The sequence below is a fragment of the Hemibagrus wyckioides genome, linkage group LG02 (genome assembly GCF_019097595.1).
Source record: "Hemibagrus wyckioides isolate EC202008001 linkage group LG02, SWU_Hwy_1.0, whole genome shotgun sequence".
In the NCBI taxonomy this organism is placed as follows: Eukaryota; Metazoa; Chordata; class Actinopteri; order Siluriformes; family Bagridae; genus Hemibagrus; species Hemibagrus wyckioides.
In genome coordinates, this window is record NC_080711.1 from 6,203,368 (window position 1) to 6,227,438 (window position 24,071).

Genomic DNA, 24,071 nt, shown 5'->3' on the forward strand with positions numbered 1-24,071 from the left:
GTCATAACGCCTATGCTTTTCAAAGCCTTGTTATTTTTTGAAAATTGTATGCTTTCAAAATATCTCATAATGTCATTTTTGAACACCGTAAAGAGTGGTTCATTATTAGGAGCCTTCCATTTATGAAAATTTAGCAAATATGACGATTTATTAGACAATATTTGTCCCTCTCATCTTCCTTTTAATTAGAAATTAAAAGTCTTTAAAATAAAGCAGAAATCATTCCGAATTTCGATTTGAATGAAACTAAGGACATCATCATCAAAGCATTTTAAAAGAGATTTCTCTTACTTTAGTTAAAATATATTTGTAAGATAGAGTCCAAACTTTTTTCCAAGGTAAGTTATGAATGATACCATCCCAGTAAGACTTAACATGAGGAACAGTTACAGTAAGTTGTTGAAACAGAGTTCTAACTTTCTTATTGTTGTAGTGACTGACTGGAAAACATATCTTTCCTACATTAGTCTGGGATCAATATCTGAAACAACAGGAGCTGAGACAGTAAATCTGTTTAACAGCAGAACCACACCGGAAGGAAGTGCATCGTTAAAAATTTCTTGGATGTGCAACAGAGTGAGAAGAGGTACAGGCGCTGGTCTTCTAAGAAGAAATGCCACATACTCTCATGGGCGGAGAAGAGAGCGCTGGATGAGAGTCAGAGTGAGCAGGCCTTCCTGTTTGCCAAAGGGCTGCCAGTGGCACTGTACAACACCAGTCAGTTCATCATGAAGGAACATGAGTGGGAGGATACAGATTCTAAGTGCAGTGATGATATTGCAAATTCGAGCAGTCAGGAGTTCCAGCAGCGATACTCTTCACAAATGTATGAGAAGTAAAACTTGGAGAGTCTCCACAGCATGAGCAAAGAGGAGCTGATTCAGAATTTACTGGAGCTGGAGAGGTGCATGTCCTGCCTCAAGGAGGTGAACAGACTCCTGAAGGTCTTGTATGGACTCGGGGTGAAGACACAGAGAACTGTGCTTGTAGAACATATTTAAATGCTCTTTAATGAACACCAAGTAAATTTGGAAAATTGGATTCAGTGTTTCTAATACATTAATGGTTCTTTAAAATGTTTACTAAGCTTTTAATGCATTTGTAAAAATATAATTTTATATTAATTATAATATTAAAATAGTGTTATGGAGGGGATGGTGGCTTAGTGGTTGGCACATTTTTCCTCGCACCTCCAGGGTTAGAGGTTCGATTCCCTGTGCTTCTGGGGTTTTCCCCCTCAGTCCAAAGTCATGGACTGGTGACTTATTGGCATCTCTTAATTGTCTGTGCTGTATTGTTGTATGAGTGTGTGTGTGTGATTGTTCCTTGTGATGTATTGGCACCCCATCCAGGGTGATCACCACCTTGTACCCTGTATTCCCTGGGATAGACTCTAGGGTTCCCATGATCTTGTGCAGGATAAGCGAGGCAGAAAATGCAAGGATTGACAAGTTAATCATCTCTATAAAATGTAACTTCACAAACTATGCTAAGAATTAATAAGCAGAACATCATTTCATATTATATCTTTATCTGTGTTATGCATATAGACTGGGATAATGAGCTATTAGATGATATAGGCGGTGGACAAATGATTTTGGTTATTTTTTTAAGCATCTATAATACAAACTAGCCCAAACTGCTCAAACTAGCCCAAGCCATATAGCTTTATTTGTACAATGAAAGACTGCACTAAACTCTAATGAATTAAATAAAGCAAGCAACATGACAGCGCACTGCAATGCCCAGCAAGAAGGAATTTATTATAGCATGTGACAGGCCGTTGGACAGACACTCTTCTGCAGGTTAAAGTTCTTTTCTTTGCATTGAGGTGTATGGAGTTCTGCATAGTACTGGTAAGTCACAGAGAAAAGGCCATTTATGAGGAAATAAACAACAGTCTATCGGAGGTTTAGTTCTGTTTTTGTTTCGTTTAAAACAAATAACACCCCAAACGAAAGTACTTATTATATCCATACAAAATATATAATATATTTTATATATACTGTATACAAAACAAAAAGAAACAGTAAAGAAACCATTTCAAGTAAAATCTTAAAAGAAATGATCACGCACCTATGTGCGCTTTTGTAAACCATATAAAAAACAAAACAAAAAAGAAAAACAAATATGATATTATATGCATATTTACAAGATTAACTTAGCAAGGCTTTGTACAAATGTTACAAAATAGCTGAACGCACATACACACTATACACAAAACATTTCAGACACAAAAATACACGGATAAAGAAATGCTTAGAACGAGCAAACGCATGCTCAGTGAGTTGTGTGTGTGTGTGTGTTTTTACAAAGGGATATGAGCGAGGTTAGGGGTCCGTTTCAACACATTTGATGTCGGCAAAACACTGCCTCGCTAATACTGCATTAATACTTTGCTGAAGTCTACACTTGAGCAGATGAAAGAATGTGTGTTTTTCTGTGAATGTTTGTGTACCCTTTATAATAGTCCCAGGATCTGTGATGAGGCAGCATCGTCATGGTTAACAAGAAAAAAGAAAGGTACAAGCGGGTGAATTTTTTTATTTGCCATTCCCTCCATTGGACACATTGAGAGAATGAGGACACGTCTTAAGGGAGCACACAGTGAAGCACCGAAACACACAATGACCTCAATGTAAGTGTGTGGCAAGAACCCTGGCAGATCTTTAAAATGTTATGTAGAGACCCTGCTGCTCTCTGGCCCTTTTGTAACACTGTGTTAAAAGGGCACTAAAAGGGCTGAAGGAAAGAGAATAAAAACTTTGGCAACGTTTAAAAGAAGCCCTGTGCCATGCAAGCAGAGCAGCTCTGAATGAGAAAAAAATAGAAAACACACAGTTAGCGAACCCGTTCTTTGATACCCCTCTTCCACCAACAAGGTGCCGGGTCCCGAGTGGGCGTAGAATCTCAGAATAGTTTTGGAAATTGCTGTGGATCCAGAACTAAACTGGTGCTTGACTGGAAACAAAATGGGGCTATGGGTAGTCACCATGACAACTCGAGTTATTTCTATTTTAAAACAAGACAGGAACAGAAGGATTTTTGAAAAAATGTTAAACATTCCTACTGTGACTCAGTGGTTTGATGAGGAAACAACTGTTTCACTGGAAATGATAAGCAACCGTGTAGTATCTACACTGCTGAAACTAATGCTAGTGAAACTGCTGCTAAGAAGTTGCACAATCAGCAATCAGACTATGTTGCTAAAGGTAAGTTGTCTTGGGTGTGATCAGGGTCTGTGATAAAGCCTCTGTGCTCTGTTTTCACAGACTTTAACACAAAGAGGTACAACATGTAAATATAATCTCTTACACCAGTGGAAACTGTTTGAAAAAGTTTCCCAGGCTCCCAGAACGAGCACCGTGTTAATGGAAAACGGTATTGAATCCGATTACTCTGATTCAAATGCTGTCACAAGCATTCGTGGAACTGGGAGGTAGGCGGGGTCCGGCGTGATGAAGAGGCGTCGGCGGAGGATCGCTGAGCAACGGGAATGGGCTTCTCCCCCGGACGTCGGATTACAAAGAAAGGTTTGGGGGGTGGGGCTGGGGGTTTGTTGTTGTTGTTAACGGCACCAGAGACTTGAGAGCTTTTGTGGGAAGAGTCAGTAGGAGAGACCACCACTGTGTGTCTCCTCCAGGCCCGCCTCCGCCGGCGCGTCTCAGGCGAGAGAGGCGTTCTCAGCCCCACAGAACGCATGTCCTCCGCTGAACCGAGCAGACGTGCACGCACCTGCTCTGCCAGGGATGCCTGACTTGTGGTGCCAGAGGTAGAGCCCAGGGTAGAGGGCGGAGCTAACAGGTGACTAGTGGATAGGGTCAGTTTGGGTGAGTGCGAAGTAGATGAATCCGGGAGGCTGGTTCTCGTTCGCCCTTTGTTAGACTGCGGTTCCTCCTCGCTGGGTGAAGCACTACAGACTTCTAAAGGATCTAGGGAACGAGCTTTGGCCTTTTCTGTTTTTAGGCGCCGGCGCGCTAAAGTGTCACACTGAATAAGGCGATGGGAGTTGAAGGAGGGTCGGTTTTGGAGCCGTTGGGAGGCAGTTGAGGAGGAAGTGGAGGGAGTGGAGGAGCGTGCTGCACTTTCAGTTCCTCTTTCTACAAGCTCGGGGGTGGGGCGTTTGGGAGGAATGGGAGGAGGAGCTGGAGTGGAAGTGGGAGCAGGAGTGGGAGAAGGTAAGGAGGCTTTGTAGTTTGTGTACAGGAAGCTGCGTGGTGCAGGCGGCTCTGGTGAGGTGTGCGTATTTGATGGGGGTGGCGTGCGTTTCTCAGGACGCTCCTGCGTCAGAGAGCGCGAGGCAAAGCCGCTTTCATTGTCCGTCTCGCTCACCAGCTCGCTCTGCTCATCATCTGCATCTTCACCCCGCCCCTCGGAGGCTAAACTCCTCCCCAGTGTAGAGAGAGTAGAGTAACCCGAGACAATAGAACGTGCGTCATCCCCTCTCCAGCTGCGACCTTTCGTTTCCGCCCTCTGGTCCTCTTCCTCACTGAGGATCACCGAATGCGCTTCTTCCTCACAAGGCATTCCGGGTTTGTCCTTGCCTGGCGAGGCCATAGTCACTTCCGCATTCTCTTCGTCATCTTCCTCCTCTTCCTCATCTTCATCCTCTTCTGCCTCTGCACGCGGAGCCGTGTCAGATTCACACCGCTCCGTCTCCTTTCCCTCCCCTTCTCCCTCCACAGTGAAATTGGCTCTGATTGGCTCTTGTTCGGAGTCATCGTCGGTGCTGCTGCCCAGGAGGCGGGCGGCGGGTCGTTTTCTGCGCCTCCGAGTCACAGCAGACATGATGGCCAGCGTAGTCAGGAAGTCCTTGGCTGTGAGGTCACGTTTTGACCCTCCGGAGCCCTGAACAATGACAGAGGTCTGACCGTCATTACAGGATATCGAACAGAATGGTATTTGAAGATGCAATTAAAAAATAAATCTATATTTAGAAAACTTTGGAAGAGAAATATAGTGCAGTATATACTTTACATCCTAGAAAAGTAATTGTAGCAATTAGACATTATATATTTCAACCCAAGGAGATATAATGCATATTATACATAATGCCCAATAAAGCTAAAAGTCAGCAATAATAGAATATTACTATTAATGCATAAATGTGAAAGTGTCCACATTCTGTGCAGTGATATGAACATAACATATAGCACTACTGTCTTGCTAATGAATATTTCACTTCACGACTATATCTTCTAGGTAAATAAAATATGAGTGCAATTTTTTAAAGGTCATAATAGACGTGCTCTCCTGCATTACCTCATTTCTACCAGAGAGGTCCAAATCCCTAAATTCAAAATTAGCACATATACAGCAGCCGGAAAGCAAACAATGCAAGCTTTTGAACTGCAACACTTAGCCAATCCTTACCTTTGATTTTGCTGAATCACTGTTGGTTGAGTCTAAAGTCACAATAAAACAGAAAAAGAAAAAAAAAAGAAAAGAGAAAGAGGCTAAGATGAATAATTATATGGACATGTTTCTAAGAAAAAGAGAGGCACAGAGGCAAGTAAGACATCGAAAAGCAATGGCCATTTTGGATTGCAAATCTGTGAGGACAAAATTTCGGCCTTAAGTTGTTTTTTAAACAATTCTCTCATGTCTTCTTGACTCTGTGACTGTCGTTCAATATGAAGCACCCCAACACGAGACAATGTTCACACAAGATTCAGGCCAAGCAACATGTGCATAACAAAGAGTTACTGATTGTCTAGAAGTGATGCTCAAATGTGAACAGGGTCTCCAAATGTGCAGCGTTAAAGAGGAACCGCACACACGGTTGACATCACGTCACATACTGATGACATCGACTCATCAATGAAGCCACGAGGAGGCAAGAGCAGGAAAGGGCAGAAGGGCAGGGAGGACGATTTCAGAGACATGGAGGATGAAAACATTGTGCTGACACAAACCGACACCCAGCCATAATCAGAAAATCTCTTTCTCTTACACATACACACACATTCAAGCGTTCACTCGCTCGCTCGCTCACTCACACACACACACAGGGTACGCCAGGCGAAACCCATCCTACCGCAGTGGCTGCTCCACAGGCTCAGCTATGAGAGAGACGCAGAAATGTACAGAGAGAGAAAGAGAAAGAGGAATACAGAAAGAAAAGGAAAACAAGATGAAAAAAAAGAAAATGGAAAAGTGCAGAACACTCAACATGCAAGAAATCTATGTACTTTCGTGCACTTGGTTATATCTACTAGGGGTGTTTAATCTTATTCGGAAAGGACCGGTGTGGGTGCAAAGTCATTCCAGTCAAGCAGAAGCCACACTTCATAGAAAGCCAAGATAAACTAAACAAACTGGTGGCATTTTGATTGGAAGGAAAACCCGCAACCAAACCAGCCCTTTGTGGATAAGATTGAACACCTCTGATCTAAACACACATTAATAACCATGTCTAGTGCCATATTCTAGGAACACCAATCACAATAGGGTTATGACAGAAATATATCGTGACTCTTTATTTCTACAATACCTGATACAGTATGTATCAAACTATATATATATGTTGGCTTACAAAATGCCAAAAATACAATAGTGATGTGTTTAAAAAATAGTCTGATGCCCATCATTTTAAAGCTTAAGACAAAATTTGAACAATTGCAGTCAATTCGTAATTAAATTAATTGTATTAATCAGTGGTGTTCAGTCCACAGGGTTAATCTGGGTGCAAGTTTTTATTCCAACCAACAGGAGCTACACCTGATTAATCAGTCAGGGCTTTTACTAGACTCAGGTGGGGCTTCTGATGGGTTGGAATGAAAACCAAAGCACTTTGTGGATAAGACTGAACGCTTGATTTAAAAAAAAATCCACAAAGCATATTGTAACATACTGTAATGTATCACAAGATTGATATTATAGCGTCACATCACTCAGCCCTAACTCAACATATCTTAAAATCCTACTGGTCTAAAATCAGAGGAGCTCTTGAATCTTGCATCAGTCATTTAAAACAGACTAAAACAAATTCAGTGCCATTTGTGATTTAAAATCACTATGTTTCTTCTCCGGCATCTGAACAGGTTTTGAAGTCTCTCACCTGAGATCTCACCCAGGAGGCCAGCTCGGCCGATGTTGGATAAGAGGTGATCTATATTAGGGGCGGGCTGAACGTCCTCTGTGTCCACTGGCGTCTGAAAGAAAGAAAAGAAAATCTTCAATACACAGTAATTCAAAGGCTTCGCAACTAAACATAATTAATAGTGACCACAGGCTTTCCCATTGAAATACATAAAGTTAAATCATAGCACTGCTGAATTCCTGAATCAAAATTTCAATCATAATTCAATCACAGGTTTATATTAGAGCATTGCTTTTACTGAATAAGTCTCGAGTGTCAGTGCTTGGAAACACCATGGGAAAGGTTTTCAGGACAGAGGAGTTCCGGTTTTATCAGTGAAATGAAAAAGCGAAAGAGAAAAAAAAAAGAGACCCTGGTGTGAATACAACTGTTTATATAACAGGAACTGAACAGGAATTAAATATAACTAGAAACAGATAATAGCAAGGCATGGCAATCTTTAATAAGTAAAATAATGTAATCACTGGGAAATCGCTATGGTCTAAGAGTAAAAAGGATATTATGGGACAAAATATCACCACTCCATTGTGGATTATTCCTTAGTAAACTGTGAAAACTGGCAATCTTAGCTAAAACTAGCATAATATTGTGTATCAGGTTTAATTGAGGTCTTAACGCATTATATCCATCCATCCATCCTTCCATCTCATTTATCCTACACAGAGGGAGTCGGAGTCAATGGGACTGTGGGCACAAGGTGGGGGACAGGGTGCCAACCCAATACAAGGCACACATTCCACACTACAGCCACACTTTTTTAGAGATGCCAATCAGCCTACAATACATATCTTTGTACTGGGAGCAGAAACTGGACAATCTGGAGGAAACCCCTGAAGCCCTGGAGAAACATGCAAACTCCAAGAAGCACATGGGAATCAACCCCCCGTATTAACTGTGATTATGTTCTGCATTTATGGAGGTTATACAGGATGATGTGGAATGAAAAACATAAGATAAATCTGTTCATCACTAATTCTGTACTTTACCTTTTCATCCTTGTCGTGCTCCTCACTGAAGAACCAGGCATACTGCATGAGCAGTGAGAGAGAAAAAATAGAACAGGCAATTCAATGTAAAAAAAACAAAACACTGAATTAAAGATCGTTCAGTTGTAGTGTTTAGCGTGAGAAAGGTTTACATGTTGGATAAGAGTTTCGACGATCTTGTAGCGGTCAGGCATGTGGGTGACCATGTCCGTCATGTTGTCCTCGGATGTTCTCACAAGAGTGGGTCCAAATACTAGTGCCAGGTTACGAGGCTCCATCTACACACACACAGTACACACACACACAATACATAACAATGAAGATAATTTTAATAACACTACAAAATAAGCAACATATGTATTAGATATGTATTAGAACTGACCTTATTCTTCTCCGAGTGATTGGCTACGGTCTTCAGATGACCAATTAGAAACTTCAGAGTGTGGAAGTAATGATCTGGTAAATCATGGATCTGTAGAGAAAGTGACAGAAAAAAAAAGTGAAATTGCTTTGGTATAAGAGGTGGAGTAAAAGAAAATAACCACCAGGGCCACATGATAACAGCTTGGTGTTGATTAGTTTTCCATAACCGCACACCGCAAAGTGTTTTATTCCTTACGTTAATATAAATGAACAAGGAAAGGAGAAAGGAATGAAATGCTGATGGTGTGTGTGAATGACTAGTAAAGACGCCACATTCGTACCAGTTTCTTCAAGGTCTTCAGCCTGTCACTGGGATTCTCCATACGATTGGCATCGATGAAATCGTTGTATTTATCTATCAGAGAAAAAGAAAATGAATGAACATGAGCTTAACATGAATGACTTAACATCCTCAGAACAAAACTTCTCACGGATATGAAGGTAAAAAATGTACACTGTACCTTTAATTTAGCTCGATAAATATGAGTACACAGTTGTTTTATTTTGGATAAATGGGATATGAATATATTTTTCAAATCTGTGTGAACTGCTAAATGTGAACAGTCATGCCAGAATGATGAGATTTCAGCAATGAGGCTTAAGTCTAAATGAGGAAACAAGTCTCACCATCGGTAAAGAGGGGCTCTGGAAGCTTGCGGAAGAAAGATTTGAGCAGGCTGCTCACCACATTCAGGTCCTGCCACCGCTGGATCAGAGAGGAATACATGACACACAAAGTAAATAATCATGTATAGTATCAGCTTCATTTAGGAGATTTATACACCGATGATGATATTAAATAAATGCAGGGCTTACTGAAAAATCAGATTAGTTCATATCTATGTATGAATTTTGGGACAAATCTATGGTAAAAGTCACAATGGAAGCAAAGATGCGTTTTTACAGTTCGAATACATAAAATTTAACACTGAAATGCAGGAATAGGGCATTCTGAGAGAAATAATCACGACTAAATACTGCCATTTACTGTACATAAAACAATTCACCAGTTATTTCTTAAGGAATCTAGTAAATTAATAAAATAAAAATAAATTTAAAAATCATGTTTTGATAATTTCAGATGATTTATGTTTTAATGTTTAAAAGGTTTTTTTTTCTTTAAAGGAATGTGTGTGTGTGTATCTCACCTCCTCGGTAGTGTTAATGTCACTGCCCTTGTTGAGTTGATCCTGCAGGCTGGACACCACAGCATTGTTTCCTGGCACTCTGTAGATTCCTGTGTACTCCAAACCCATCTCCTCCACCAAGCCACAGCAGATCTCAACAATCAGTGGAACAAACTACACACACACACACACACACAGTGCTGCTTAGTGGGAAGAGCCCTTCTAATTTCCTTTTTAAAGAACCGATTCACATCAGCGTTCACATTCAGACCTTGTTATTGCAGGCGGGTTGGCAATCCTCCAGCCGGACTCCGAACGCTTTGGGGTCCGCCTTCTTCGCTTTCTTCATGAAGTTGATGCCCCATGGAGACTTGGGAGGACTGCTCTCCTCTGATAGTGGCAAGGAAAATAATTATGAATGAAAATGAAGATAGAGAAAAGATAGGAGGCATGGGTTGGGCTCTTGGCTGAGGGTGTGTGAGAGAGGCTGACCTTTGGCTTCGTGTTTGGGGGAGCGAGGGGGCGCACCGCTGTTGTCGGCCTTGGGCAGCAAGAAGGTCATGCGTGGCACTCGGGGAGATGAGTCGGGCTTATTACCTGTCGGACTAAACGGAGCCATAGAGAGACAAGATCAATAAAACAACTTTCCATCAGAAAATGATCATCACACCATAAAAACTGCTCCAAGTCATCATGAATAATATCCTTTTTGTATTGTTTAAATATACTGAATTGTAGGTCATGTATTGAAATAAGCATTGTGTCATATTGTCTAGGAAGAAGAACACTAATCTACGTGACCTCTATATCAAATGTTTTTGTTCATTCAAAATATATCACTTCAAGTTAGCTCCACTTACCTCTGCTTCCTGTAGTCATTCAGTTTCTTACTGATGAGAGCTTGTCGAGAGAAACCCAACTCCTACAGCACACACACACACACACACACGAACAGTCCATTACCTTTACATATCAAAACCTACTTCAATATCTCTTTCTACTATCCACATTTATTTATTTTTTTTAATCCCTCACCTCGCTGTCAGTCTTGCTGCTTTCCCGGATCACTCTAATCCACTCCAGCATGTCGTCTCGGTCCTCAGCCTGCAGCAGGTACTCGCAGAAGTCCTGCGTGGTCAGTCGCAGCGCGTTCTTGCGCTTCGTCTCGCTGTACGCGATGTCCACCAGGCAGCCGCGGATGCTGATCGGTTGCTCATCTTCAGATCCGCCTCCCAGGGCGGCACCTTTCAGCAGCGCCTCCCGCTTGTCTTTGTAGAGGTAGAGTGCACTGAAGCGCAGCACTGAGAAAACCCGCCTCCAGGGACGAATTGCACTGCCCACCTTCTGAAACGTGGAGTAAGAGAGAGAGTGATGCGTGGAAAAAGAAATTGAATGTTAACCTTACAACAATATTAATTCTGTCAAACATTCTACCTTAAACAAACCAGTGAAAGATACAAAAATATGATCATATAATAATTTATACACTGATTTATGGCTGATTTATAACAGATAAGCTGCTGTGAGTGAAATCTTTGAGTTGCCATTCCATTCTTCTAAAATCACATATTTTTAACCACATTTTTTAACCATATTGTTTTAACATAAGATATATTTGTGATAGTATTGTGTGTGTGTGTGTGTGTGTGATAGCCCGGCTTCCTGTCTCACCTTGCCCTTCTCAGTATGGATCTGTTTATAGTGCAGCCATCCTTCTTTTCTCACATCACTGTAGCTGATGCTGCCCAGCTCCGAGGCAGAGTGACGCTTAGAGCGAGCCTCATCAGCCACCGTCAAGCTGTCCAGAGACTACACACACACACACACACACACACACACATTAAAAGCAGAATAAAATATCGAATCACATACCTCAATCTCTCTAAATGAATACAAAAACTAATGTAAGGCTTTGGGTTAAATGCTGGAATTTGATTGGTTAATATCATTTTCTTCCCTGCCAATATGTCTGTTCAGTTGAGTTTAACCCTTTTTAACAGGACACTGGCTTTCCATTCTGCCAGTGAAATGGAAATCGACTTATGGGATGTAATGTAAAATGAGTCAGGACTCTGTTGGCTTTCAGTGTGTTTTTCCCTCTGTTGGATAACCTTACACAGAATTTTAGTAGTTGAAGATAAACACCTTTATATTATAAATGTGTATGAACACACACTTCACAGAGAGCAGAAACGGGTTTGATATCAACATTTACTTTGGAGATAAAAACATTTGTTTGGAACTTTTGGAACTTTTCTATGAATATACTGCTCCTAGTAGGCTAGGTAGAAACAGAAATACTACAAATCCTTAAAGCTCTAAGTGTCTATGTTCATATGAGCTTCAGAATAACCACCACTGTGGACTGAGACATGATAAAGACATTCACTACTGAACATGGACACAACAAAACAGGTCATGTTTACATTACAGAGATGATTTTCGCCTCGTTTTTTTTAAAGTTGAAGATACAAACAGTTTGCAGGAGGATCAGGAGCACTTTTATGCCATAAAAAGAGAAGCTAACTAGTGGCTGGTTTTTTATCTTCTACTTTTTACCGCACTCTACTTTAATGACCAGCACTTACCCCATCACCGAAGAAGCTTTTAACTCTCTTTGGCAACCTCCTGAAAGGAATTAAAAACACAATATGAGTCAGTAGGCAGGAAAGACATTTTATCTTGCAGCGTAAATAAATGCAGTATAAATCTTACAGCAAAATACTTATGAAACAAATAATATTTATGAGTAGAATATTTACCAGTCCTTACGAGACTGGTTTCATTGTGCATTGTTTTAATCATGCTATTCTTACTAAATATTCAGTCTTTACTTATAGAAGGTGTTTCCTACTTTATTTAACACTGTGATGCAGAGATCCCCAGAATTCTGTGAGGCTCTATGTTTTTAGTCACATAACAGCAATGAGGATTACTGTTGACTAGGACCAAAGTTATTATGGTTATTACTTAGTTATCAGACCTGGAAACTTAACTGACCGGTCAATTTTAATGAACTGGGTTAATCTAAAGCCAAATATGAGTAATACTTTTAGAGATTTATCTTATTTCTAATTGTAATAAAAGCAGGAAGTGTTCGAATCTACATCAGGAGGGAAAGTTCTGGGAAAAAAAAGAAAGAAGCTGTAATGGCCTGAGTAAATTTATGTGCTGATAAATATTTTAGTTCGAGTCAAATCTCTGCTGGGATCACGCTGAAAGTAAAAGTGTGAAAAAACCCCATCTCAGTTATTAGTTTCAGTTCTAGTTTATTTCTTTCTCAGATTTACAGCCCGAGCGATAAATATGTTGGTACAAATATAGATATAGGAATGAAATCTGATCAGCAGCTGTAACGTTCACATTTATACTACTTCAGACTTTCAAAACCCATCCCTAAAAGACTCACGAGAAGACCCGCCCGTCGTCTCTGAGGTTGTGCAGTCCGTCGTCACATGACTTGGAGCGCTCAGTGGTGATGGCCAACAGATAGGAAGAACGGCGACTGGACTTGATGCTGCCTGCTCAGAAAGGGGAGAGGAGAAGAAGAGCTGATTTGTACTGCAGGAGGAGAAAAGGGATGGTGTGAGAGAGTTAATGGACAGGAAAAAGACAGTGAGGAAGAGGTGAGAGAATAGCGAGTGGGGTGAGCAGGGGATCTTTAGGAGGGATGCAGGAGGGATAGAGGGATGTTTTGAAAGCTCTGATGTAGATGGCCGTAGATTCAGTCCGGTCATGTTCGATCGTGCAGGAGAGCATGCAGATGCAGGCTATGTTCTCTGTCTGATGTTCTAACACATGCATGAGTTTAGATGTGAATGAAAGAAGCAGAGGAATCTGCTGTATTTGTCGGAAAAAATCTCAGACGTACATTTGTGTATTTCAGCGTTGAAATGTGTGCCTGAGCATGCATCTCTCTCTCTCTTTTTCTCTTTCTTTTTTTCAGTGCGAGACTCACTGCAGTCATGGGAGGAGAGACGGCTGAGGGGGAAGGTGAAGGTTGGGGAGGCGGGACTGGTCCCCACAGCGGGGACGGATTTAAGGCCGCTACTGGACACGACGGACGAGGCAGGGACGTGACACGCCCGTAGATCTGCGCTCGGGCTGGTTGGCTCATCTGTGGGAGGAGTAAAAGGAGAGAAAAAAGAAGGGAGGAAAGTAAGGAAAAGAGGAAAAAGGAAGGGAAGGTGAGGGATACAGAGGAAAGAGGAGAGGAATAGAAGGAAAGGAATTCATTAGACAACAGGAAAGAGCAGGGATAAGCAAAGAGAAATGAAAGGGCACAGGTTAAAGGAAGAGCAAAAATACGGTGTTGCCAAGTTAACTCATTACACACACATGTTTTTCTCTCAGAATCACCGTACGACCAAACATTTCGTTTTGCATAAGCCGTCGGAAAATAAACCTCACACCTCAAACGAAAAGGATGGAGAAGAGAAAAGAAAAGAGTTCAAACCTAGAGAACGTTATAAAACAAATATTTCACACTTTCATCCACCAAAGAGAGAAAATAAAAGATCTAAAATAAATCAGCTCTGATCATACCTGGACCTTTGTCCTCCATGAGAAACGTGCTCAAAGTGGAAATGAGACGTGTGAGGCGTTCGTACTAAAAACAGTTTCAGTTCTTTTATGATCCTATGAATGCGTGTTTGTGAAGGTTTCTATCCAGTGCTTCAGCAGCATTGGTCGAGTTACAGATAAAGTCATGGTGCATGTAATGGGAGGAGATCTGAGCATGCCATTTTCACTAAAATGATCTCTGGGGATCGTTTTAATACCCAATAAACCTGCTAAGTATAAAGGTAGCACTGAATGGAAACATCTATACAGCTTTAACTTTATTAAAAATCCATACACTCTACATAAACATGCCATTTAAATATGCTTTCTGTATATTACTTTATTAATCCAGCATTACTAATTGGGTATATATCACTGCTCGTAAACTCACTGAGATTTTATATCATTAGCGATTTATATTACAGTATACAAATGTGTCAGAATATACTATAACACTAAAACAGCAGCTAACAAGCTAGATTCACACAAATGGTCTTCGGTTAAAGGTTTCCATATTCCACGTCATTCTCTTCAAATGTCATTAAATTAACATCACAGAAGTGAGGAAAGTTCATCAAAGACACGTTTGTTCTGTTTTGACAATTCAATACAAATTGTCCACTTATGTTTCTTCCACTCTTTTACTCGATTATTTAACTCTATCTAATGCTATGAAATTAATTCACAGGCAACAATTTAGAATGTGTTTCTGTATACACTGACAATACCCTCTTCACAATGCTTCTGCTTTCAGTTCCCCCGTGACCTCTGCCGCAGCAGAAACAAGCCCTCTGTGTTAATCATTTATCTCTCCCTGCATTTTTCTTCTCAGCACCAGACCTGAGAAGCTGTGAACCTGCCAGTACTAGAAACCACGCATCTAATACACTGCAATACTAACCTCAGCCACAAGATGGCAGCAGAACGCACTTCTACAGCAGCCGAGAAAAGACGACGTTTTCTCATGAAGCTTACATTTTATTTGAACCTTTTCTCTCTTTATCTCTTTATACATTAATCTACATTGGCTAATCACCCAGTTTTACAACACCCTCAATTGTTTTTAATCCTTTTCACCCACCTTCTTTTGCCTTCGTTCCTTTTTTCACAATTTCCAACTCTCTCAGCTTTCTGATGCCCCATACAGCCGTTTTCCTCACGTCCCTTCTTGTCATTGTCAGCAGGTGTACGTCAACTCATCTCATCTCAACTAGAACTTCAACTTGTCGTTCCCATTAATCCCTAAACGTTTCCCCATCCTACATTTCTGTTCCCGCTCTCTTTCTTCCATGCCAGCACAGAGTTAACCGTTCTCTCATACTGAGTTCTGGAGGTGGATGAGAAACCAGAAGGAGAAAGAGAGAGGAGAGAGAGAGAGAGAGAGAGAGAGAGCACAAACATTCCCAATCACTCACTCTCTCTCCCTCTCTCTCAAACACACATACATACATACTCTCTCTCTCTCACACAGGAGAGAGAGAGAGAGAGAGAGAGAGAGAGAAAGCGCAGGGGCGGAAACATTCCCAATCTGGGATGCAGAATCTGGACTGGGCCTGTTTTCCAGCCACTGGCAGAAATAGCTGCACTGTGGGTTTAACAAAGGCGCTTATTACTGCCGGCCGAGCTCACACACGAAAAAGCAGCATCATTAACATACAGAACATACTCTTTCCATGAACGCTGTGCATTCGCTGTATAGACATCGCAGACTGGTTAGGTTTCTATTTTTTACTTGCTTCTCAGTAATGCAAAACACAACCATAATAAAAAAAGAAAGAAAACTCAATTTTCTATTGACTATAACTACAGTTATATTACGTGAAGTTTCCATGGTGAATCGTCTCAAAATATTTCCCTGGACTGAGAACAGAACAGAAACCTGTTTACTCATTCATAAAATTCTCACGGCAGTTCCTGAACTAGCCAGTAAACATATTTACACCCCAGTGCTGTTAAAGTCTCGACTCTGATTGGTCAGAAAATGCTGCTGAATTTCCAGTCTATATTAATGCACTCATTCTCATATGTTATCATCAGTCGTATGATAGTGGATTTCTGTGTGGATTTTATTTAGCGTTTATGGAAGGAGTCTCCAGTCCAAGTTCAAGCGCTGCTTCTTTAAGTTTCTTGATCTAAAGCCTTCAGGAAGGCCTTATTAAATCAAGGGATGGAGAAAAACAATGATGACCTGAATGAGTGACTGGTTACTATAACATAGTGACAGATGTATAAACCTCAGACCTTTAATCATTATGTAACAAAACTCAGATTTTGAGGTGGATGTATCAAGCATTACAAGCAAAACTCGCTAACCAAAAAAAACCATACAAGTCCATTTTTCAGCAATAATTGATGCATAACAAATGATAACTGATTTATGATTAGTGCATTGACGCCTATAAAATCGATGCATTGATCCAAATCGGATTGTTACACCTCCAGCAAGTAAAAATAGGAACTAACTAGTTTCAGGGACATTCCACAACATTAAATATATAACTACTATTGTTAGCAGATTTTTGGCACATTTCTGTGTTGTAAAATGAATAACACTTTTTAAGAGATGAATTCATTGTAATATAATCAACTTTAGGGTGTTAACAATAAATCTGCTTTGAATCGGGTCATACCACACGACCCTGTCGTTGATAATTTTCCTATAAAACACGCCCACAAGTTTTATTAATTACGTACAGAACGCTTAAGGAATTAATAAATTCGGTTCTAGAAACATTTATTCGAAAAATATTCCAGCCCCTTTTTGTGTTTGTGTGAAACTAATGGAGCAGAAGTAGCTCAAAGTAATCATGGTTTCTTCCTAATCCAACATGGATACCGCAAATGTAACCAAAATGATTTGTATTGCTGCCGTGTTTTGAAAAAGCGTACCAACCACTGTAATGGTGTAATGGTTATAGTTGTAAATTTCCATCATGTATTTTAAATTTTTACGGCCTCTAGTGCATTTTAAGAAACATTTTCTTTTCTTTTCTTTCTTATCTGTCTAGTCAAAAGAATGCTTCTAAGTGGTGAACAGAGATTAGGCTGAAAAAAATGTTGGAGTGTTGCTTTAACTACTACATGCCTCCATGACCAGACATATGTAGACACTTCCTGCAAGCAAGGAGTAAGAAGACGCCATACATAAAGGAACTTTCTGGACGCTGGAGTCAGATGAGAAAGAGCAGAAGGGTGATCTCAGAGAGGGATAGGGAGACAGGAAGTACAGAAGAACAAGGGGACATCACAAGCTTCTGAGAGATGTTCACAGGTCCTACTGTTGTGTGTGTGTGTGTGTGTGTGCATGAAGACCCCCTCCTCTTTGCACACATGACACAATGGTACCATTGAGGGTAGAAAGAGCTGAGTGTGCTGATTGTGTCCGATTAAGCGTGTGTCTCACCCCCTCACTCCAAAACCCCTCATCTCCCTAACCCCCTTTTTCCCTCCTTCCGAATCTCATGCATCTGTGCCACACCACCACAGTACACCCTGAAAGCACCAAATCCAACAGCTCTGTCTGAGCTCCATAATCACATTCAAGACCAATTTGGTCAATAATGTTGCTTTTGCGACTGCGTTATAAAATACATCGATGACCATAAGCAAACCCCTAAAACATATCTATCTCTGTTCACCTAACCAGCCCTGGCTGAAGGCTAAGACTTTGTCGTGAATGTACTGTCTTGCTGGATTATGGTTTAAAGATAAATCAGCTGTAGTTTCTCATGCTTCATAGTTATGGATCTAGTCACCAGTGATGTGTAGTTTTTATTAGTGCTGTCAACAACTGTCTACTTTCACAACCTGGAACCATGGTTTAGTTTGGCTCAGCGGAGACTGAGGAATGCTGTGTCGTTAATGCCAAAGAAATGATTGGATAAATACTATATAAAAGAAGTTAACAATCCAGTGAGCATGGGCGTCTCTGAAACATTTTAAAAAAGCAAAACTGCCTCTGAGTTCAAATCTAATGATGCTATAGCTAGGTGTGTTTAGTGGCCAAGAGAGAAACACTAGCTTTGGGTGGGAAAGATGACATACTCTCTCTCACTCTTCGCTGTCATTCATAGCAATGTTAGCCAACTGTGGGCATCTTTGAGCTCAGGTATGTGAAAGACAGCAGAGAGTGCTTTCCTCGAATTGTGTTACGCTGCCTTGTGACTGGCTTCAGATTTGTTGGCTTCAGATCTGGCTAGTGGATGAGAATTAGCCAACGATGACAGATGACCAAATTAGGGAGAGAATATGGAGGAAAATGCTTCCTCCTGTCCTGTATTCAAAAGCAGAAAGACAAGTAATCATGCCCAAATCAAATTCCACTGAATGCTGTCTCCCGAGAGTCATCATATAGCTGATTTTTAAAAGCAACATTGGTATATTATTTATCGATCAGAAACCAAAAAAGGTTGTGGAGAACACCGGAGACAGGAAACTGTTGTTTATAGATAATAGTGAATAGTTTTGACTTAGTGCTTTATGTACCTTACATTCCATCATGCCTGAAAGACTTTTGGGGTTAGTGTCATTAGCGGCGTATGTAGAGTTTCCTCGTATGTAGAGGCTCGGTCCTGGGGGGTTGTAATAGTGGTACTAAAATTCTTAAAGTCACCACCATCAACTGTTGCAACACAATGAAGTTCAACAGCTGACCTGAAGTAACACACCGAGTCGCCTTTAAGAAGGGGCTAAAGATTATAACATATTTTCAACCCCAAAAAGGGGCTGCACTGGGTAACAGGTAACTGTGAAGTATTGCTAAGTCTGGAGTGTGTCCCAGAGTGTGTTTTCTTACAGGTGTATTTTTAGCTCCTGAGTCCTGTCTTCTACAACGCTACAACTATGAGACACTGAGATCATGCCTACACTGTGAATTACTCATGATGTGACACAATGAGCTTCTCAGAAGCAGATACAGTCACTGGACAGAAAAAATGACAAGAATTTTGTTTGAAACAGTGAGAACTAAATACAGCTGTCAGTCTGTGAAGTAGGCAGCCATGTTATTTATGGAAATAATTAGAATCTCTAGTGGAATGGAGGGATTTGCTTCACAAAAGTACAGCAGATGTGACTAGCAGTGATAAAACATTAACATGTGGAAGCTCTTATTTACAATGTCTAAAGGAAGTGATAATCTTTAAAGGTCAACTGTGGGTCAGGCCGTATTTCTGACAGACTGAGGCCACTGTAACTCCATAGTCCAGGCCAGAAAACTTTGAATAATGGCTTGACATCCATTAAACTGGCCTGATGACCTTAATCAGTGCTGCGGGTCAGAACCAGAAACATGGACCTGATTTATCTGCTAACAAAATAATCAATCTGAATAAATGTGACTGCTTGGAGCAAGCTGCGCAGGGCCTTCCTCATGTCACTTCTTGTTTTCTGTGAACTGTTTCATTCAAACCCACTGCAAACTGAAGGTCGCTGATGGAATGCACGAAAATTTCGGAGTCTGTATTAATGACTCTGCACTTATTTCCATTCAGTTGTTTCTATTCTAAATGATTTAAATTGCATTTCATACTAAAAAAAGGAAACCAAAAGGCCCGGGATCGTCTCAGTTCAGAATAAACAATCGAGTCAAAATAGCAGACCAGTCACCAGTGTCACTGTGTGTCAGCGGCGTAGAACAACAAATCCAACGATCCACTTGTCATGCGGTTTCATGCAAAACTCACACTGACATGAATCCACATACGTCCCTGTGTTTCTGACCCGATATTTACCTTAAAAAAGCCGAGCACAGTTAATACACACATGCTCTCTCGATAGGGGTGCTGATATTAAAAACGCTTCACACGCACTCTCACATACACACGTTTCTATGTGCACTTTCAGTTCATTTTAACTCCGCATGGTGTTTACCAGGTTTTAGGAATGTGCCGTGTTCTAATCCCATGTAATATTCTGGTGTACATTAACTATTAACTATTTCCAAAAATAAACCTGACAGCTTGCCCAACATTTTGGAAAGCTACTCTAATGCCTGTAGACGCTAACAAAACAGCTTGCTAACACTGACGTGAATCCACATACTCTCCTACTCTCAAGTCTGATATTTACATACAGAGTCAAGCAATGGTTCACCTTTTTTACATATTCTCAATGGATAAACCTCTCTTGCTGTCTTATGGAGAAAAAAATCTTCCGCTGAGGATTACAGTCAACCAAACGCAATATAACTGGATGCAAAACATTGTTTCCCAACTGCCCAGAGACCTGATTAGCTTGTGGGTGTGTATCTGTCGTTTCATTTTCGGTGCCCAAGCATGTCCTGGCTTGCAAACGTGAAAGCATGTAGATATTTGTACATTATTTATGTACCGTTCTACTAACCTCAGTTACTTGTCCTTTACCAAGCACACACACACACACACACAAAATAAAACACACAAACACAGATTTTAACTGGTTTGAAATAGCTTACTAACTAACTAAATAAGTAAATAAATACATAAAAGTCTGTGTTTTTAGTAGTCACTGCTCTCTCTAGTTTCTGCAGATGAGTTTTTAGTCATTAGCAGTGGTGTAACTATCGCTGCCGGGCATTCTGGGCTTTCATACATACTTGTGTGGAATTGAGGGTGTGTTGTATGCAAAACAGGTTGTACCTCTGTCAGGTTTAAACTCTTCACTCAACTGTACAACTCAACTTTTTGTTCCCAGGATCTTACAGTCCAGCTGAGTCTTAGCAAAACTCATAACACTGTGCCTGAAAACAGAAGCAAAATATTACAAGCTCTGTAGGTAAGAAGTGTGTGTGTACGTGTGTGTGTGAGATGGAACGTGTCTATACAATGCTTTTATCTCCTTCGCTTGGCATGCTTCGCATTTTGTCGGCCATTTTATTTCAAAATCTCTTTTTGCTCTTGCACTCTTCCCCAGTAACAGGCAAGCCGGGACACGATCACTGCAGGCTACAGGACAAAATGAACTTACACACAGACAAACACACGCACACACACACACTATTCTGTCCCTCTTTCTTTTCACATGCTTGAATTGATCAGCAAAATGAATGGACTATTAGTAAAGACTCTGCCTCACAGGTTTCTCACGAGTCATTAGTCATCGCTTATTGTCTATAATACAGAACCAGAACAAACCCAGTCATCTTTAGTTCCTGATAATGAAGCAGAATTCCTCAATGCTTGATTCAGACACAGGTAGTTAATACCATCTACATGATCCTCAATGGCCCACATACATACCCCAGACGGAGGAAATGAAGGGCAATGCCAATGGGTTTGCAAACTCTTATGACAGACAGTCCAACATTCCTTTCAGTTTATTAAGCGTCTGGTCACTTCATTCTCCTGCTTTCTTAACAACTATGTGCCAGAGAAATGCATGGCTCTGAGAGTATATGTGCATTTATGTGTGTTTTATTATAAGTCTTATTGCTTAAGTTGGCCCTGACACTGCCTCACAAGCCAAAATTTCTAGCTTTCCATAAAGAATCTGACATGTTTTGTCATTATAAGATTATGTCCTGTATACTTTTTTCCCAAATAACTTTTAAATACAGGACAGATTTAACTATTTTCAACCCATAAACTACTATCTTGTTTTGAAAGATCACTGAGTCACCAGAATGTTTCAAAGTTTGTTTTGACGCCTGAAAATGGCACATAGAACTGTGAATACGCGGAAGTGCGGAGAGCTATTCAGATTGCAATCTTCAATATCCTGAAACGTGTGACCAGCGCAAAAAAGAATATCAGATGCTACATAGCCCATGGGTGGAGCATTTAAGGTTAAGTCTGACACATCTGACACGCAACAAAAGGACACCAAAAGAAACATAAGCTGCTGACTGGATAGAAATCTTCAACAATAAAACAAAGAAGTTAACAGTAAACCAGCTGGCAATAGTTATTAGAGATGATGAATGGACTGAATAAAACAAAACAGAACTGGTAAAACAGAGGAAAGGTAACAGGCAAAACAGCAAAATTGGAGGATGACTTTAAGCAGAAAGGCAGCACCCAAGGAAGAAGAGAAGCTCACCAATGAAGGGGATAGAGGCCAGCGAGTCATCCTCCACAGACAGTGGTGCAAGATTACCGTTCGCATGCCGGTGGGAGGAAGAACCCTCTGACTTGAGCAAGGCTTCCTCAGGGTCCGAGGTAAAAAGTAGAGGGTCACTGCCATCAAGTGCCAGGGGGAGTCGGTGGACATGGCCAGCCCTTCGGCCCATGGGTGGCTTTTGTCTTAGCACCACCTCTTGGACCTGCGCTTGGGTCTCCTGCTCTGCCTCCCCACCCTCTCTTTCATGGTTAGTCGGACGATGAGATTCATCCTGTCCTTCTCCAGACACTGAGCCAGCAGGAGGGGCAGAGGATGGAGCAGGAGATGGGGCCATGCCCTCTGGAAGACTGGTCCAACTGAGGCGTGGGCCTGTGTAGGACGGGTCCCGGAATGATTGGGCATGCTGCAGAATTCGTCCACTCTTGCGGTTAAAGGAGGGACTGTAGCTGCGGTAACCGATCTGTTCCTGGTCCACACTCTGGCATGAGGTCAAACGACGGCTCTGTGGTGGATGCTGTGATGAATGCATTTGATTTTGCTTCGTTGGGTGTTGGTGCTGTTGGGGAGGGTGTTGCTGACAGCGGTGCTGCTCTGAAGATTTGGATTGGTGATGGCGGTGAACATGATGGTTACTAGGTGCCATATGTGAAGGGCTAAAATGGCTTCCCTGCCTCGGGGGCTGTTGCTGCCAGGCTTGTCTTTCATGGTGTGGCGAGAGCGGGGAAAGTACCTGGTCTAGGGCCTCTAATGAGCGACCCGAGTGCCCGTAGCGACTGCGAATAAGATTCTCAGAGCGAGAACGGTTCTGGCAAACAGAAGGCTGGACCTGCATCCAGTGAGAATGCTGCCCAGAGTGCAGCAATGTGTCCTGAGAGGCACTCTGGGGAAATTCAGTCCTATGTGCCCGTCTGCTTCGGCTTAGCTCTCCCAGACGGTCCTGAGAGAAACTGCGTTGTCGGTGGTGTAGCGAGTGGACATTTAAGCGTTCTCGTTCTCGTTCACGTTCACGTTCTCGTTCCCGCTCCCGTTCCCGTTCAGACACCTGGTTGTAGTACCAGTTAGAGAGGGCTTGTTGGGTGCGGTTTGAACTTGACACTGGTGCAGGTTTTGGCGGGCTGCCCCATGACAAGTTGTCCTTGCTATTGTTCCCATGTTGAGCTTGGTGAGGTGGACTTGTGGAAAGCGAGGAAGAGAACGAACGTCCTCTCTGTGTCATATCATACCGGATTTCCTCTGTGCGATGGGCAGGGCTGCTGTGGTTGACACCCCCTGCTTCATGGCCCTCTGATGCCCAGGCCATACTGGTTGTGGTAGGTGCGCTTGTCCGGTTATCAAGTGGTGGGGATGGGCTGGAGGCGGAGCCGTGCCAGCGGCTCCAGTTGTCCAGCTGGTTTTGTCCCATGTGGGGGGACCGAGGAGAGGTGGGGCAGGGGGTGTGGCTTGGATGAGGCTGGGAACGTGGTGGGTAGCACAGAGGGGGCGGCGCAGGAAGATTTTGGGCCCCTCCTGTAAATGGTGCGTTCCCTTTCAGGTAGGCATCATGAGAGTACGCCTGTGATAGAAAGCAGAGAAGAGATTAGGAAATGGGTTATAAAATGTTACAGCTTTTAAGACTAGAAGTTTGCGTGGTTTGGTGAGATCACTGAGCCTGAGGTGTATGAACGTGACCATATAAGGCATGTCTCAATTCAATTAAATTTTATTTGTATATAGCTGTTAAAAATACACCTCACTACACAGAAACTCAGACGAAACACTTCTCACCTATTTACACAAAATACCCTAAATACCTCCATTATACTAAAGCACGCACACATGGTGACACCAGTGTAA

The 24,071-nt window shown here is 41.7% G+C and overlaps 1 protein-coding gene across 10 annotated transcripts in view; it reads right to left on the minus strand.

Moving 5' to 3' along the window:
- Positions 1-1,737: 1,737 nt before the first annotated feature.
- Positions 1,738-24,071, minus strand: part of arhgap23a (Rho GTPase activating protein 23a) — a 76,118-nt gene continuing 53,784 nt past the window's right edge. For 6 of the 10 annotated variants that reach the window (XM_058404738.1, XM_058404729.1, XM_058404703.1 and 3 more), the window contains 18 exons: positions 22,218-23,790; positions 13,510-13,755; positions 13,048-13,159; positions 12,227-12,266; positions 11,310-11,447; positions 10,674-10,982; positions 10,499-10,560; positions 10,131-10,243; positions 9,910-10,028; positions 9,660-9,812; positions 9,139-9,217; positions 8,793-8,866; positions 8,471-8,560; positions 8,241-8,366; positions 8,089-8,130; positions 7,061-7,154; positions 5,374-5,405; positions 1,738-4,848 (listed from right to left, as the gene is read on the minus strand). In XM_058404738.1, the coding sequence (XP_058260721.1) occupies positions 3,415-4,848; positions 5,374-5,405; positions 7,061-7,154; positions 8,089-8,130; positions 8,241-8,366; positions 8,471-8,560; positions 8,793-8,866; positions 9,139-9,217; positions 9,660-9,812; positions 9,910-10,028; positions 10,131-10,243; positions 10,499-10,560; positions 10,674-10,982; positions 11,310-11,447; positions 12,227-12,266; positions 13,048-13,159; positions 13,510-13,755; positions 22,218-23,790 (4,836 nt within the window). In that variant the 3' untranslated portion in view covers positions 1,738-3,414. The remainder of the gene's footprint in view (positions 4,849-5,373; positions 5,406-7,060; positions 7,155-8,088; positions 8,131-8,240; positions 8,367-8,470; positions 8,561-8,792; positions 8,867-9,138; positions 9,218-9,659; positions 9,813-9,909; positions 10,029-10,130; positions 10,244-10,498; positions 10,561-10,673; positions 10,983-11,309; positions 11,448-12,226; positions 12,267-13,047; positions 13,160-13,509; positions 13,756-22,217; positions 23,791-24,071) is intronic. The other 4 variants (XM_058404713.1, XM_058404721.1, XM_058404750.1 and 1 more) reach the window with 4 other exon arrangements.